Source organism: Leptodactylus fuscus, chromosome 7 (genome assembly GCF_031893055.1).
Source record: "Leptodactylus fuscus isolate aLepFus1 chromosome 7, aLepFus1.hap2, whole genome shotgun sequence".
NCBI lineage: Eukaryota > Metazoa > Chordata > Amphibia > Anura > Leptodactylidae > Leptodactylus > Leptodactylus fuscus.
In genome coordinates, this window is record NC_134271.1 from 4757720 (window position 1) to 4772016 (window position 14297).

At 42.8% G+C, this 14297-nt stretch overlaps 1 protein-coding gene across 1 annotated transcript in view; it reads left to right on the forward strand.

Annotated features, from left to right (window-relative positions):
- The window catches only part of ANO3 (anoctamin 3), a 145530-nt gene extending 132037 nt beyond the window's left edge, over nt 1–13493 (forward strand). Inside the window, exons 15-27 of the mRNA XM_075280830.1 lie at nt 3730–3812; nt 4389–4529; nt 5870–6034; nt 7625–7661; nt 8774–8885; nt 10022–10079; nt 10729–10826; nt 11156–11301; nt 11434–11586; nt 11664–11811; nt 11901–11981; nt 13001–13106; nt 13247–13493. Coding sequence (XP_075136931.1) covers nt 3730–3812; nt 4389–4529; nt 5870–6034; nt 7625–7661; nt 8774–8885; nt 10022–10079; nt 10729–10826; nt 11156–11301; nt 11434–11586; nt 11664–11811; nt 11901–11981; nt 13001–13106; nt 13247–13429 — 1511 coding nt within the window. The 3' untranslated portion in view covers nt 13430–13493. The remainder of the gene's footprint in view (nt 1–3729; nt 3813–4388; nt 4530–5869; nt 6035–7624; nt 7662–8773; nt 8886–10021; nt 10080–10728; nt 10827–11155; nt 11302–11433; nt 11587–11663; nt 11812–11900; nt 11982–13000; nt 13107–13246) is intronic.
- The last annotated feature ends 804 nt before the right edge of the window (nt 13494–14297 follow it).

Below are 14297 nucleotides of genomic sequence, written 5' to 3' on the forward strand. Positions count from 1 at the left end.
TGTTCTATAGTACAAGGCCCTATAAGCTCGTGTTCGGTTTGTGTAATGTTCCAGCCAGGTGGAGTGGAGGGATTCTGGATGGGAACGTTTTACTAATGTGGTGTCTCAATGATAGGAAAAAAAGGGTCTGCTTCTATTTGGCGATCCTACTGGTCGTGAGAACACGGGGTCCTTGTTCGTGTTGCAATGGATCAACAGATGTGCGTGCGCCATTCCATTCAGTCTATGGGATTGATAAAGGGAGAGGAGCTCCAAAGGGAGAGGAGCTCTGCACATGGCTAGCTCTGTTAGCTCCATTGAGAGTGAATGGAGAACCATGTGTGACCATCTGTCCATCCATTGAAATAGGGTGATCAGGGGTGAACAAGGGGGCACACAACTGGGCTATTATCCCATAGTAACATAGTCCATCAAGTCCAACCTATAAAAATACCAAGTTGATACCCAAAAGGCTGACGCCAAGTGCCCCATCCAAATATGACAATTGGACTAAGTGTCTGGATGAACAAAAGTTTCTAGTTCCTATAACCTGTAACATTATTACTCTCAAGAAAGTCACCCAGGTCCATCATGAACCATTCCAAGTTATCAGATATCACCACGTCTTGTGCCAGTGAGTTCCAAAGTTCCACCGCCATTACCGTAAAGAACCCTGGCCTATAACTAGGGTAAAACCTTTGATGCCCTACACATAGAGGGCGCCCTCTTGTCCTGGTGACAGATCATTGGATCATCTGGACTGTCCATTCATATATTTGTACATTAGGTCGCCCCCTAGACGTCATTTCTCCAAACTGAACAACCCAAATCCAGTCTTTATACTTCAATGTACCTGTTTAGTAACTACAACTCCCAGCATGCCTCCTCATCTGCTGTTTTTGAGAGTCCCATAGAACTAAATGGTGCATGAACCCTTCTATTTCCAAAATCATTCTCAATTTGCAGCCTTTTTGCACACCTGCTTACATTTTTTGCACAGTTTACAGTAGACGTTCTATCCATGACAGTCAAACAAATCTCCTCCACATTCTGTCACTAAAACCAGCCCAACCAGATCACATAGCGACCCGTATTGCAGGTTTTCTACCCAGATTATGTAAATTCTTGCTGCAGTTTCACCCTCCGTTTTCAGCTCTTGCAGTGCAAAGGTTAGAAGCTGCGGGGTAAGGCAATTTGGAAAGTTCTTGTTGCACCAACCTGCAGGGGAACACATTGCAGAATATCCCTGATGGAAATCCTGCAGTGTCCCCATTTTGTGTGGCCCCAGCGTTACTAATGGGTGACCATGTACTGGTGGTGATATAGAGTCCTCTAACAGGAGATTCCAAGCAGACGACCTCCTGGGGTGTCCAAATAACCAAGCCTATGGAGAGCAGCAGTAATGGTGGGGGTGTGAGGGTCAGGATGGGGGTGGGAGTTTCTGCAGTTTCTGTCTCCTCCCCTTCTCTGACTCATCTACATATTGACTTCTTGCTTACAATAGGTGACTGTAGATTGATCCCAATCCTAACAATCTAGGGGAAGGATCAATCAATCAAGAACTTGCCAGTAAATATTGTTGCATATTTTACTTTTTTACATGTTTTATATTATTTACGCAATTCTATATGATGACGCTGCTTGTTATTTGTACCCCTGACTGAGGCCACAGTGAGCCTAGGATTGTCCCGCACGGATCTGGTCTACTCTGGAGCCTTCACATAACAGTTTAATAAGTACTTTCCTTATGGAGCTCTGATCTATCTATATACTTGGAAATAAGCAACAAAAATAGGAAGGAAAACAGATATTAATTATCAATTATCATAATGATCAGTTACAGACAACGTTACAACAGAGGGGAATGGAAGCCGTAGTTATCCGAATGTCCCGGAGTCTACATAGTAATCACATGAAGCAGGTCTAGTAATTATCTTGGGTTTCCTAAGATGAACTGTCCAAGACTTATGCAACATTTGTATCACAATATACTGTATACAGATACGGCCAAAGCTTCACCCATTATAGTCAAGGGTCATCCATGCCGCTACCTAGAGACTGGAGCCATCAGGAAGCTTTTGCATAGATTAGACTAGTCTAAATTCTAAAATCTGCAGCAAAACCAGCGACACATCTACGTATAATACCTGCAGACTTTGCAGCAGATTCATTGCAGATTTCTATCATATGGGCACACTATAAATAATACCATAATGTGGGAGATTTTCATCTTTGCATTGGGTCCCTCTCTCTTCTGTATACCTCTATATACTGTGCTGTGTGTATATATTATTGTATCATTGCTGCCCTGAAATATCCAGGTATCTGCCTCAGGTCAGAGTTTGCTATTTACTGAAGTATAAGCACTTTGCAGAGTCCTTGTGCGTCACCGATGACTAATAAAGTGTGTGACAACGTCTTTGCCACTTTCATGTCATGTCAGTGATGTCTGGTATGTGGGAGTGCTGGACGGCAGAAGCCGTGATATTCCTCTCTATATTCTAATCTGCCTGACCTCGTTGTCACACAAGACAATTACTGATGGAATTTACAATCACTTCACCTAAAGCTGGAAAGAAACACAATGTATCGAGTGAGAGACGTGCGGGACATTCGTGGGATATCACCTGATACATTCTCTAGTATGAGCTTCCCTTGCCCGGGTTGCCCGGCTCCTCCGTTCGTTGCCCGGCTCCTCTTCACTTCTGCTCTTGGTCCCATAAATACATCTTAAAGGGATTTTCCTGCCTCAAATCGAGTTTTCATACTGGCATATTCTAAGCATTCTGTTTGATTCCTATTGCCAATTACTGGGTGGGCTCTAGTTAGTAGCCCTAATATTCTGGGTATAACATATAGGGGGCATCAGCCATACAGTGCACCATCCAACATAAGGTTGGCCCTAATGACAGTACATCATATAGGGGGCATTAGCCATACACTACACCATCCAACATGAGGATTGTCCTAATGACATTATATCCTATAGGGGGCATCAGCCATACACTACACCATCCAACATGAGGATTGTCCTAATGACATTATATCCTATAGGGGGCATCAGCCATACACTACACCATCCAACATGAGGATTGTCCTAATGACATTATATCCTATAGGGGGCATCAGCCATACACTACACATCCAACATGAGGATTGTCCTAATGACATTATATCCTATAGGGGGCATCAGCCGTACAGTGCACCATCCAACATAAGGTTGGCCCTAATGACATTGCATGCTATAGGGGGGCATCAACTGTACAATACACCATCCAACATGAGGATTGTCCTAATTACATTGTATCCTATAGGGGGCATCAGCCGTACACTACACCATCCAACATGAGGACTACTCTCCATATAAAGCCTTTTATAACCCTGTTATATTTTGTTGTCAGAGTTGGTTTACTCCTCTGCCAGTTCTCACCCTCGGCCGCTGTCTTTTCCCGATGATTTTGCTTGTAATCTCTCGTTTGCTTTCATGCTCTGCCAATTGCTGACTTATGAGGTTGTTATAGCCGTATGTTGTGTTATACGAGTCTGTCTGATGTTATTCATTGCCAATACATTAAAGCAGATCATTTAGTGTTTGGGTAAGTGCGGAGTCGATGGTCTTTTGTGTCCGTACCAGCCAATGCAAAGACTGGGGTGGATCAAAGGCATTGCTTATCATTGTGTACTATACAGAAGTCATTGCTACATCTACGAGGTCTCCATATTGAGCCCTGGTCTCTTGTGTCTTGGCAGCCACTGTTTTTCTTGAGTTCTGGAAGAGGAGAAGAGCCGTGCTGACCTACGACTGGGATCTCATAGACTGGGAAGATGAAGAGGTAAAGGGAGTAGTCGCCATTCTTATATACTCACATTGTGAACTTGAGGATGCCGCACATTCCAAAAGAAAATTTCCAAATTTTGCAATTTTATCGCAACTAGAAGTCGTATTCACAACATCTTCATGGATATAAATGTAACTCCGTTCACTTATATTAGATTTACAGGGTAACAAAGCAATCTTAGGTCACATGACACCCAAATCACCATATAACCCTGGCCTTAACATCATACAATAGCCACCCAGTACTGAAGTGAATAACACAACTGGACAGATGATCTTTCTTGCCCTCACTGGTTGTCTCTCTCTGCACATCCCAATGTCTTGTGGAAGGGTTAATTTCCCATTGATCCGTTCCATCTTAGATTGGTGGCTGGCCATAGGCTGGGCTTATGACACAACATGGAGGCTCCTGCTCCAGCCAGTTGTCTTACACTCAGACACAGGAGGAGGAGGAGAGGGGACATGGACCTGGACATGTTGGACATAGAAATTTCTTCATATTTTTGTAGTTTTAAATAGGATCAAAGGAAAATAAGGAGATAAAGATTCTGACTGGTCCTTGTATTTCCAGGAAGAGTTACGTCCACAGTTCGAAGCGAAATATTCCAAACTGGAGCGAGTGAATCCTATCACTGGCAAGCCCGAACCCTTCCAACCTTTCAGCGACAAGTTGAGCCGACTCATGGTGTCTGTATCGGGAATATTCTTCATGGTAATGTTTCTTGTTTCTCTTCTAGTGTTGACCTTTAGTGCTAAGCCTGGTCTATCTGTGGTTTGTGGGTTTTACTCAACGGATCGCAGAGAGAGAAGACGGAAGGACTTGTCCTTCAAACCAATCTGAGATGCCGCTTTCCTGGTCTTTCTAAAAACACTGTAAGCAAGTAACAAATATGTTGGTAATAAGGAACATGAATGTAACCAGGAACTGTCCCTGTCCCAACAAGTGTGGGTTGGTGGACCAAGAACCTGTCCAGATACGCTCAAGCTTAAAGAGGACCTTTCATCGCCTTCACGAACTCCAACTCATTTCATCCTTTAATAGCCACTCCTCAACTGGAATTTGTTCTCTGACACCGACCATTCCTGAGGAATTATTGCAGTTAGTTTTGGTTCTCAATGTACTAATTAGATTGAAAAATCAAAAGGAAAAACTGCTACATCTGACTGCATATATATATGCAATGACTGCAACAGACAACCCCAGACTGTAAGGGCCAACAACAGACAAAATAGAAAAAATTATCGTCCGGCAATCAAATACTTAAAATGTAACATGCTATGACTAAGGGACTCAACACCATGTCCTGAAACACGTAAGCTGTTCCTCTTTTTTCTTGCTCCTGAAACATGTTTATGTTTTTTATATCAATGAAGTAAAAGTTACATTTTAAGTATTTGATTGCCGGACGATAATTTTTTCTATTTTTACTAATTAGATTCCCCAATGGGAAATGGGTGGTATCAGGCAGAAATACGTGAGGGGGTGTGATTCAGAGCCCCAAAATAGAGACAGACCATGTCAGAGCTCAGAATCGCACCCCTTGTCTGCTCCTGCCTAACTCAACCCACTTGATATTAGAGAGTCTAATTAGCATATCAGGCACCAAAACTAACTTCACCGATTGCTCAGGAATGGCGGGGACAAGGGAAAAAATTCCAACTGTGACATAATCAGTGGAGGGGCAGCTATTAAAGAGCTTGAGTTGGTGTAGGCAGTGAAAGGTCCTCCTTAAAGGGTTTGTCTTCAGGGTAAGTCATCAACATTAGAACCTGCACTGGAGGAAATTCAGCAGACAGAGCCTAAGACAGAAGGCCGTAGTGCTGCAGCTCTGCTCCTCTTCACTGCCCACCCACATTTTGGTAATAAGCTGGTATTGCAGCACGAGGACCCCATTGACCATTTTATTTAAAGAATACCCCTGCTGATAACACAACTACCCCTGCTGGGTCAAAACTCCAGCTCTCCGCAGGTCTGATCACTCTGGTGTATATCCTCAGCGAGTCTGCCACTTTCTTCGTAACTGTTTGTAAGTTCCTTATGTTTCCTTCCAGATCTCTCTAGTGCTGACCGCAGTCTTTGCCGTGGTCGTCTATCGCCTGGTCGCCATGGAACAATTTGCGTCCTTAAACTGGCATTTCATTAAGAAGTATTGGCAGTTCGCAACCTCTGGCACGGGGGTCTGCATCAACTTCATGATCATCATGTCCCTTAATGTGGTAAGCTTTAGCAATGGCGATCTCTGCCATGGTCATTAGAGATGAGCAAATCTATTCGGTAAAAAGCTAATCCGTTACGAATTTCCCAAAAGTTTTGGATTGGAGACCATTCGAAAATTTGGGGATTTGTCCTGCACCCTCCATAGAAAATTGCAGAAGGAGAATCCCATGATGTCAGGAGGTGGACCAGTGGGCTCTCCCATAATGCCTTGCAGACATCCAATAGTCAGGGACAAGGGGCTTATTCGCATGTCGTGATGTCCGTGTAGTCACAGGCAGTATTTCCGTTTAGTATACTGCCTGATCCATTTTCCACTGATAGGAATAAAATGGATCTATTTATTTACTTTCCAAGGTCTGCGGGTCTGAGCTCAGGGATGGCCTCTATTGGTGCAGCGACGCGCCATTCTATGACAAATGGTTAAAAATAAACCTTGCGTCCGTCCTTTTTCCACCAGTCGTTGGTCCATAGAACATGAAACTCTATCTGCATGCTCAATCCAATACAAACAATGGCTATATATGTGCTCCGTTACATAAACAGACACCAGGTTCACTGAAAGTGTGAATAAGCCCTCAAGGTCTGAGCCCCGAATGATGGAGGAGTCTTAGCCATAGACGTTGTTACTACTGAGAACGTCTTCAGACAAGCCGAGATCTGCTCCTCCTGTCTATAGACCTTCACCATTAGCTATTCAGTGCGCATTGACCGTGAACAGGTTAATGTTTGCCCCGTGTCCCTTATTATATTCCAGACATGAGCATTGACTTCTTCTGCCGCTTACTGAGCGACGACAATTGAGCTGAATCAATTGAACGTGTACCCCATAAAGGCGAATGTTTCCGCTCCCGGCATCAGCCAGTCCATTGCCGTATCGATTCCTATAACTAAATAGAATGGCAGAAGTAACATCGGATTGCACAATAGTTATTGTATTGTAGCCTTTGGATTACATTGTATTCATTTGTTGTGTAGCGGTAGTGATGTCATCAGGGCTGTACAATACATGTTATTACTCCAACCTCTTGTGTCACATGTGACCCCTTGGGCTGAGCCACAGCAAATAGTGAAAGTGAAGAGTAATATTAACCCCTTCTCACCTCTTCTCACCACCTTGATTATTAGATCTTACGTTTTTTTTTATTTTTCCATGCATCAGCCATAGGGCGGCTTATTTTTTGCAGGCTATATTGGACTTTATCTTGGCACTGCTTAATGTTCTGGAAATAAAAAGAATCTGGTGAAATTGGATGGAATTGTGAGATTCTCTTTTGGGTTCCATCTTTGTAGCCGTCACCGTGCGGTAGCAATGACGTTACTTTTATTCTATAGGTCGCTACAATCCCGGCGATACCAAATATATATTGTTTTCATATAAAAAAAATAATAGACTTTGAAAGAGATAAGAATTAGTTTCAGTCGCTGTTTTGTGATAGTTGTAACTTTTTTAGATTTTTATTGTATCATTTTTGCAGGGCAACGTTTAGAATTTCCGATTTCTACCGAGTCCCTCTGCTTTACATGTAAGGCAATTTGTGGCGGGAAAAATTCAGAGAAACATGCAGTTGATTTTTGTTTTGTTTTTTCAGGTGTATGAAAAAGTTGCTTATCTTCTCACAAATTTAGGTAAGTGCACTATCCTGAGTAAGGGAACTAGCAAACAGGATCAGGCGTTTGCCATAAAATCAGTTACTAGTCCTTAGATTATTGGGGGGGATTTTGGCCACTAAGCTTAGGCTACTGTATGTTAATGTCATGTGATTGGGTGATGATCATTTGCCCCTATATTGGGCTGCCTGTGACCTGGATACAAGTTGGGCACGGAGTCATAGAGGTTCTGTATGGTAGCCCGTGGCACATTTGCCCACATATGTTGCAGCTAGACCTGTAGATTCTGAGTAGGTTGCCAAAGCTGGTCCCACAAATACTTGATTGACATTATAACTGGGTGCCATGACATATTAGTCACCCCAGGCAGAGGGAGGGGGATAATGGAGGCGCCACCTGTGTCTCGATGGGAAACAAGGAGACTTTGGTGGCTGCTGGTGCATGTCAGTGGATTCAATGGATGGTCTAGTGAATGCTCCTCTAATAATCGTTGCTTCTAACACCCCCTAGCCGGATGGTCTAGATCAGGGATAGGGAACCTTCGGCTCTCCAGCTGCTGTGAAACTACAACTCCTATCACGCTCCATTCACTTCCATGGGAGTTCCAAGAACAGCAGAGCCAGTATGCATGCTGGGAGTTGTAGTTTTGCAACAGCTGGGGAGCCATACGTTCCCTACACCTGCTCTAGATGGTGGACAATTCATCAAATTCATCCTGATTCTCTCAGTCCAGTGATACATCCGCTATCAAAGTATGTGAAATGTCCTCAAGGTCATTGCAGAAGCATTCAACAATCTTTCACCCAAAGATACACTACCCAAAAGTAGTCTTAGAACTTTTTTGTGGGACTGAGATTGAATCATCTTTACAATTCTTGTTGCAAGACCCAGGGTCAGACCACACCAAGGTTTGAAGCATTTTGCAGCGACATTTCAATCCGGGTGCGTTATTCTATTCTAAATGAGTGTAGGCTTTACAACAAATACTCTATTACATCTTTCTCTTTACAAAGTGCATAGATGAACCCACACTGATGTTAGTAAATTATCCAAGTTGAGGTCCTATAATAAATGTGCCCAGGGCAGGACAATGTCTATTCCAACAATATGGTCTTATGTTCTCCTTCCAGAGCACCCGAGAACGGAGTCCGAGTGGGAAAACAGTTTTGCATTGAAAATGTTCCTCTTCCAGTTTGTCAACTTAAATAGCTCCATATTTTACATCGCCTTCTTCCTTGGCAGGTAAGAGAGAAAAGTAGCGTGACTTCAATACGTATAAGGATTACAGTAAGGCTGGCGTTCCTTGGGTAGGGCGTTTGGCCTCTAAAATTGGGGATGAATGCAAGATTCACGAGAACAGGGGTACTCAAATCCCCTGTGTCACTGGAATGGTAGCGTCCACCACTGTCTATAGGACTGATGGAGCCTCAGGAGGACCCGGGAGCCCCATTCTTGTAACCATTGGTGGTCCCATCCCATCATCTGGATATTATCTGGATAGATGACAAATGTGGTTTTTGGGCCTAACCCTTGAAGACGTTGTACCTACTGCACAACTCCTTTTCTTTTGTTTTTTTTGCCAGATATACCATTCCAGGTCCAGGGACTTCTTAGAGGTTTTCCAGGCTTAATAATCGATAACCTATCCTTAGCCTAGGTCATCAGCCGGGATCTGATACCCAGGCCCCTAGTCAATGAGATGTATAATACATGTGTGTGTCTGACAGTATATACAGAGCACATGTCCTACTAGTCAAAATACCATAAGTGCTACCAAATATTAAAGCCCGAGGCCACAAAACAACCATTGGTTCAAAGCACAGTAACCGGTCTTACAAGAACGTGTTACACAAAATATAAAGGCAAATGTCTAAAACCTTGTCTGACCACAATCCTAAACTGTTTCCAGGTGTGGAGTTCATGGATTTCATCATTAAAGTTTCCACTTGGTTGGACATGCCCATAGCTCTATGTCATAAGATGATCGGCTTTACAAAACAACATGATTTATGATATCCTTTGTGTGTCCATCTAGTGGCTCTGTTGTGAGTTGCAGCCTGTCAAGGGATTTTGTAACATGTAGCGATATTATATTGAATTGGCTTAATGCAAATTGGCTCCACTTCCCATTATCAGGCTAGTGACATTCTGTCCATTGGTCACAGGACCGTGCTGCAGCGGAGCCCTATTCCAATGAATGGGGCTGAGGTGCAATACCAAGCACAACCACTATACAAAGAATGGTGCTGTGCTTGGTAAGGAGTGAAGAGGTCAAGGTGGACAATTCCTTTAAGGGTGGATACCTTTCTATGTGCAGAGATCAGACAGGTTTACTAAGCTGATATATCGATTCCGAACCTTCCTTTCATTGGTTATAGGTTTGCAGGGAGGCCTGGAAAATATAACAGACTTTTTCAAAGATGGAGGCTGGAGGAGGTAAGTCCTTGGCAACCAATATGGCTGACATATATGGGTTTTGGACAAATCTAAATGACGAACCCCTTAGGGAGGACGTGTAGCCAGTCCTGTCCTGTCTGTTTTAGTAAATACTCCATAACAGAATCCTGACCTGTAGTTCTTAGAACTTCTTTCTTGGCCATTGTGATGTTCCTCTGTTGTCCTTCCTAGAAAAAAATATGAATTAACCCCTTCCTGATGTAGACTACAACATTAGCCTAGGGTTGAGCGATCAGGATCAGAAAAGATCGGATTCCGATCGTCGATCGAGTAAATTTCACGATCGTGATCGGAATTCCGATCCCAATCTTTTCCGGCGGGATCGAGGTCAGAGGTTATCTCAAGATCGGCTCAACCCCATTCATGTATATATCATTAGTAGGGTTGAGCGATCGGGATCGGGAAAGATGAGATCCCGATCGGCGATCGAGCAAATTTTACTATCGGGATCGACTGGAAAATGATCGGAAATTGGATTTTAAAATCGATCCTGAAATCTCAAGTACACTATATATAATATTACACACTATACTATAAAAGAGATGTAAGCTCCATCTATATGCTATTGTTCACATACTATATATATATGTACATTGTATCATAGCTGACATCTTGTTTTCTACTTTAGTGTCACCCGAGCGGCTGTCTCATTGATCTCTGCTTACAAATGGGAGTCATCATGGTATTAAAACAAATGTGGAATAACTTTATGGAACTCGGCTATCCGTAAGTAACACATACTGTATATATGTATATATATTCCATGCTTTTCAAGTAGCCAGTCCAGAGTCAGCCATATAGAGTCCAGGTCTACCAGATAGATTGGATTCTACCATCCCTTGGTTGAATCCAATAGAAGCCTCGCCATTTTCCTTCTCTCTCGTGATAAACGTAAGGATTGGACCGGGGTCTTAGAAATAGAAGACATTTGTCTAAGATGAGACTGATACATATACATATTCTGATATTTGTAGATCTTGCATTCTCCGACATATTCTCAGTCATAGAACTTTCCAAAGTTCTTTACTAAACTTTCCATTTTCCATCTTCAACAGACTTCTTCAAAACTGGTGGTCTCGAAGGAAAATCAAGAAAGGAGGACAAGCCATAGAAAGCAAGATGACATTGCCACAGTGGGAAAAAGATTGGAACTTGCAGCCCATGAACGCTCACGGCTTGATGGAAGAATACTTAGAAATGGGTAAGTGACAAACTCAACCCAAGGACCCAATGTTTGCTTGATCTTCCATAAAGTTATTACTGACTATCAATGTCTTTTGATGGTAAGGATTGACCAGAAGATCCTGATATCTAATGACCCTTCTGTGTTCAGTCATACAGTTTGGATTCACCACCATCTTCGTAGCCGCCTTCCCGCTGGCTCCTCTCCTGGCGTTGCTTAACAATATCATCGAAATTAGACTGGATGCCTACAAATTTGTGACACAATGGAGAAGGCCCATGCCCGCTCGTGCCACTGATATCGGTATGTATTGTGCCTATCTGTGTGTATCTGTCACATGCTACATGCAAATTATTTTAACCACCAGCTTTATTTTTCAGGGATCTGGTACGGGATTCTGGAAGGAATTGGCGTTCTGGCCGTTATCACGAATGCCTTTGTCATAGCCATCACCTCCGATTATATCCCTCGCTTTGTATATGCCTTTAAGTATGGCCCCTGCCTGGATCAAGGATACAGACACGAGAAGTAATGGAGGTTCTCTGATCACTTATATACTGTGCCATGGCTCCCATACTATTGTATGTCTGTCATCCATATCTGTCTTTGTCTTTCAGATGTCTTCGCGGCTACGTGAACAGCAGTTTATCCGTATTCGATCTCAGTGAACTTGGTGAAGGATATTCCGGGTATTGCAGGTACATCGAGTACTTTATTGTAAATGTGCCAAAGAAATGCAGCCGAGTGTGGAGGCGGCCGGGATGTTATAGAGCAGGAGGAGCTGAGCAGATTGATATATAGCATTGTGGGGAAAGATTCAGTATAACTTGTGATCTATTCATCTGAATGTCTGGTCATTCTGAGCTCATCCCTTACTGTCTTGTGATGTCATCCCTTACCCTATCTTGTGATGTCATCCCTTACCCTATCTTGTGATGTCATCCTTTACCCTATCTTGTGATGTCATCCTTTACCCTATCTTGTGATGTCATCCCTTACCCTATCTTGTGATGTCATCCTTTACCCTATCTTGTGATGTCATCCTTTACCCTATCTTGTGATGTCATCCCTTACCCTATCTTGTGATGTCATCCTTTACCCTATTTTGTGATGTCATCCTTTACCCTATCTTGTGATGTCATCCTTTACCCTATCTTGTGATGTCATCCTTTACCCTATCTTATGATGTCATCCTTTACCCTATCTTGTGATGTCATCCCTTACCCTATCTTATGATGTCATCCTTTACCCTATCTTGTGATGTCATCCTTTTCCCTATCTTATGATGTCATCCTTTACCCTATCTTGTGATGTCATCCCTTACCTTATCTTGTGATGTCATCCCTTACCTTATCTTGTGATGTCATCCCTTACCCTATCTTGTGATGTCATCTCTTACCCTATCTTGTGATGTCATCTCTTACCCTATCTTGTGATGTCATCCCTTACCCTACCTTGTGATGTCATCCCTTACCTTATCTTGTGATGTCATCCCTTACCCCATCTTGTGATGTCATACTTTACCCTATCTTGTGATGTCATCCCTTACCCCATCTTCCTTTGTGCCGTGACACGAGGCTGACCTAGCGGAGGAGGTTTTATATGATTGTAGCAATGAAATGTTAGAATTAGAAGGTATGAATGTTTCTTTTCATGTCTAAGCCTAATAATTAGAATTTTCATTTTAAAAGCATTAACGTTTCCAATCTCTCCCCAGATACCGAGATTATCGGGCGCCTCCTTGGAGCTCCAATCCTTACGAGTTCACCCTGCAGTTTTGGCATGTCTTGGCTGCACGACTTGCCTTTATTATAGTTTTTGAGGTATGTATATTATCATTACCCCCAATCTGCATAAAGTTTTGCTTACAATAGATGATACATTGATTTTATTGATTATATCATCAATTAAACTTCTTTACTATTTTCTATATTCTTCTATCTTGTTTTTTATGTCTTTTTAGCACCTTGTGTTTGGGATAAAATCTTTTATCGCTTACCTCATCCCTGACATGCCAAAAGACCTGTGTGACCGAATGAGACGAGAAAAGTACCTGGTGCAGGAGATGATGTACGAGGCGGAACTGGAGCATTTACAACGGGAACGCAAAAAGAACGGCAAACACTATAACCATGAATGGCCTTAAGTGACCCCATAGGGGAAAAACAAAAACTTAGCACTTACAAAACAACAGCCGAGAGTGAAATAGAATGGGGTATGATGTCATAGTGTTCCAAGGTTTCGGTATGGAACGTGTTTTATATTATATACATGTATGATTATCGGACAGCGGTCATAGATGTATATTGATATAGGTAAACTGGAATATACAAGGGGGCGGAGCACTAATGCAATGAAACTTTTCTATTTGATGCAGTGTTACGGGAACGACGCGTTTCCTCTTATTGTCAGTTTTGTATATGCCCATATCTGCATCAGTATGTGAACAATATATCACCCCTGGCACGGTATCTACAACATGTATAAAACCCAGTCTGTGGCTGCTCTGAACTTGTAGATATCCAACGACCCACATGGACACCAATGGCGGTGAGTATGGAGACCAGCAGTAGACCCCGGTCACGCAAATTGCAAAAAATATAGAAAATCCCAACACATTGGCCTGGAAACGGCACCCAAGACTTGCAGGAGAAGTTGGGGACATCGAACCTACAGCACACTCTTCCAAAGACGTCACCTAACGCGAAAGCAAGACTTGGACAATGCAGAAGGCTTAGAGAGGGTGCTGGGCATCCACTGGGCGGCCTCGGCATCCAGGCAGCGTAATGGCGGTCACCTCACCACCACCGCATTCGTGGAGTTGGCTCCTTAATGGGATGTTTTTGTGGCGTGCCGTCGCCTAATTTACATACGACTCGCACATACAAATTTGGTTTTAAAAGCTTTCAGAATTTCCTTGCAAATGGAGCGTAAATTTATGAAATATTTATTACTTTTATTGTGCAAAAAAATTTTAAACTATGCAGTTCCTAAAGCTTGTTCCCAATAGACAG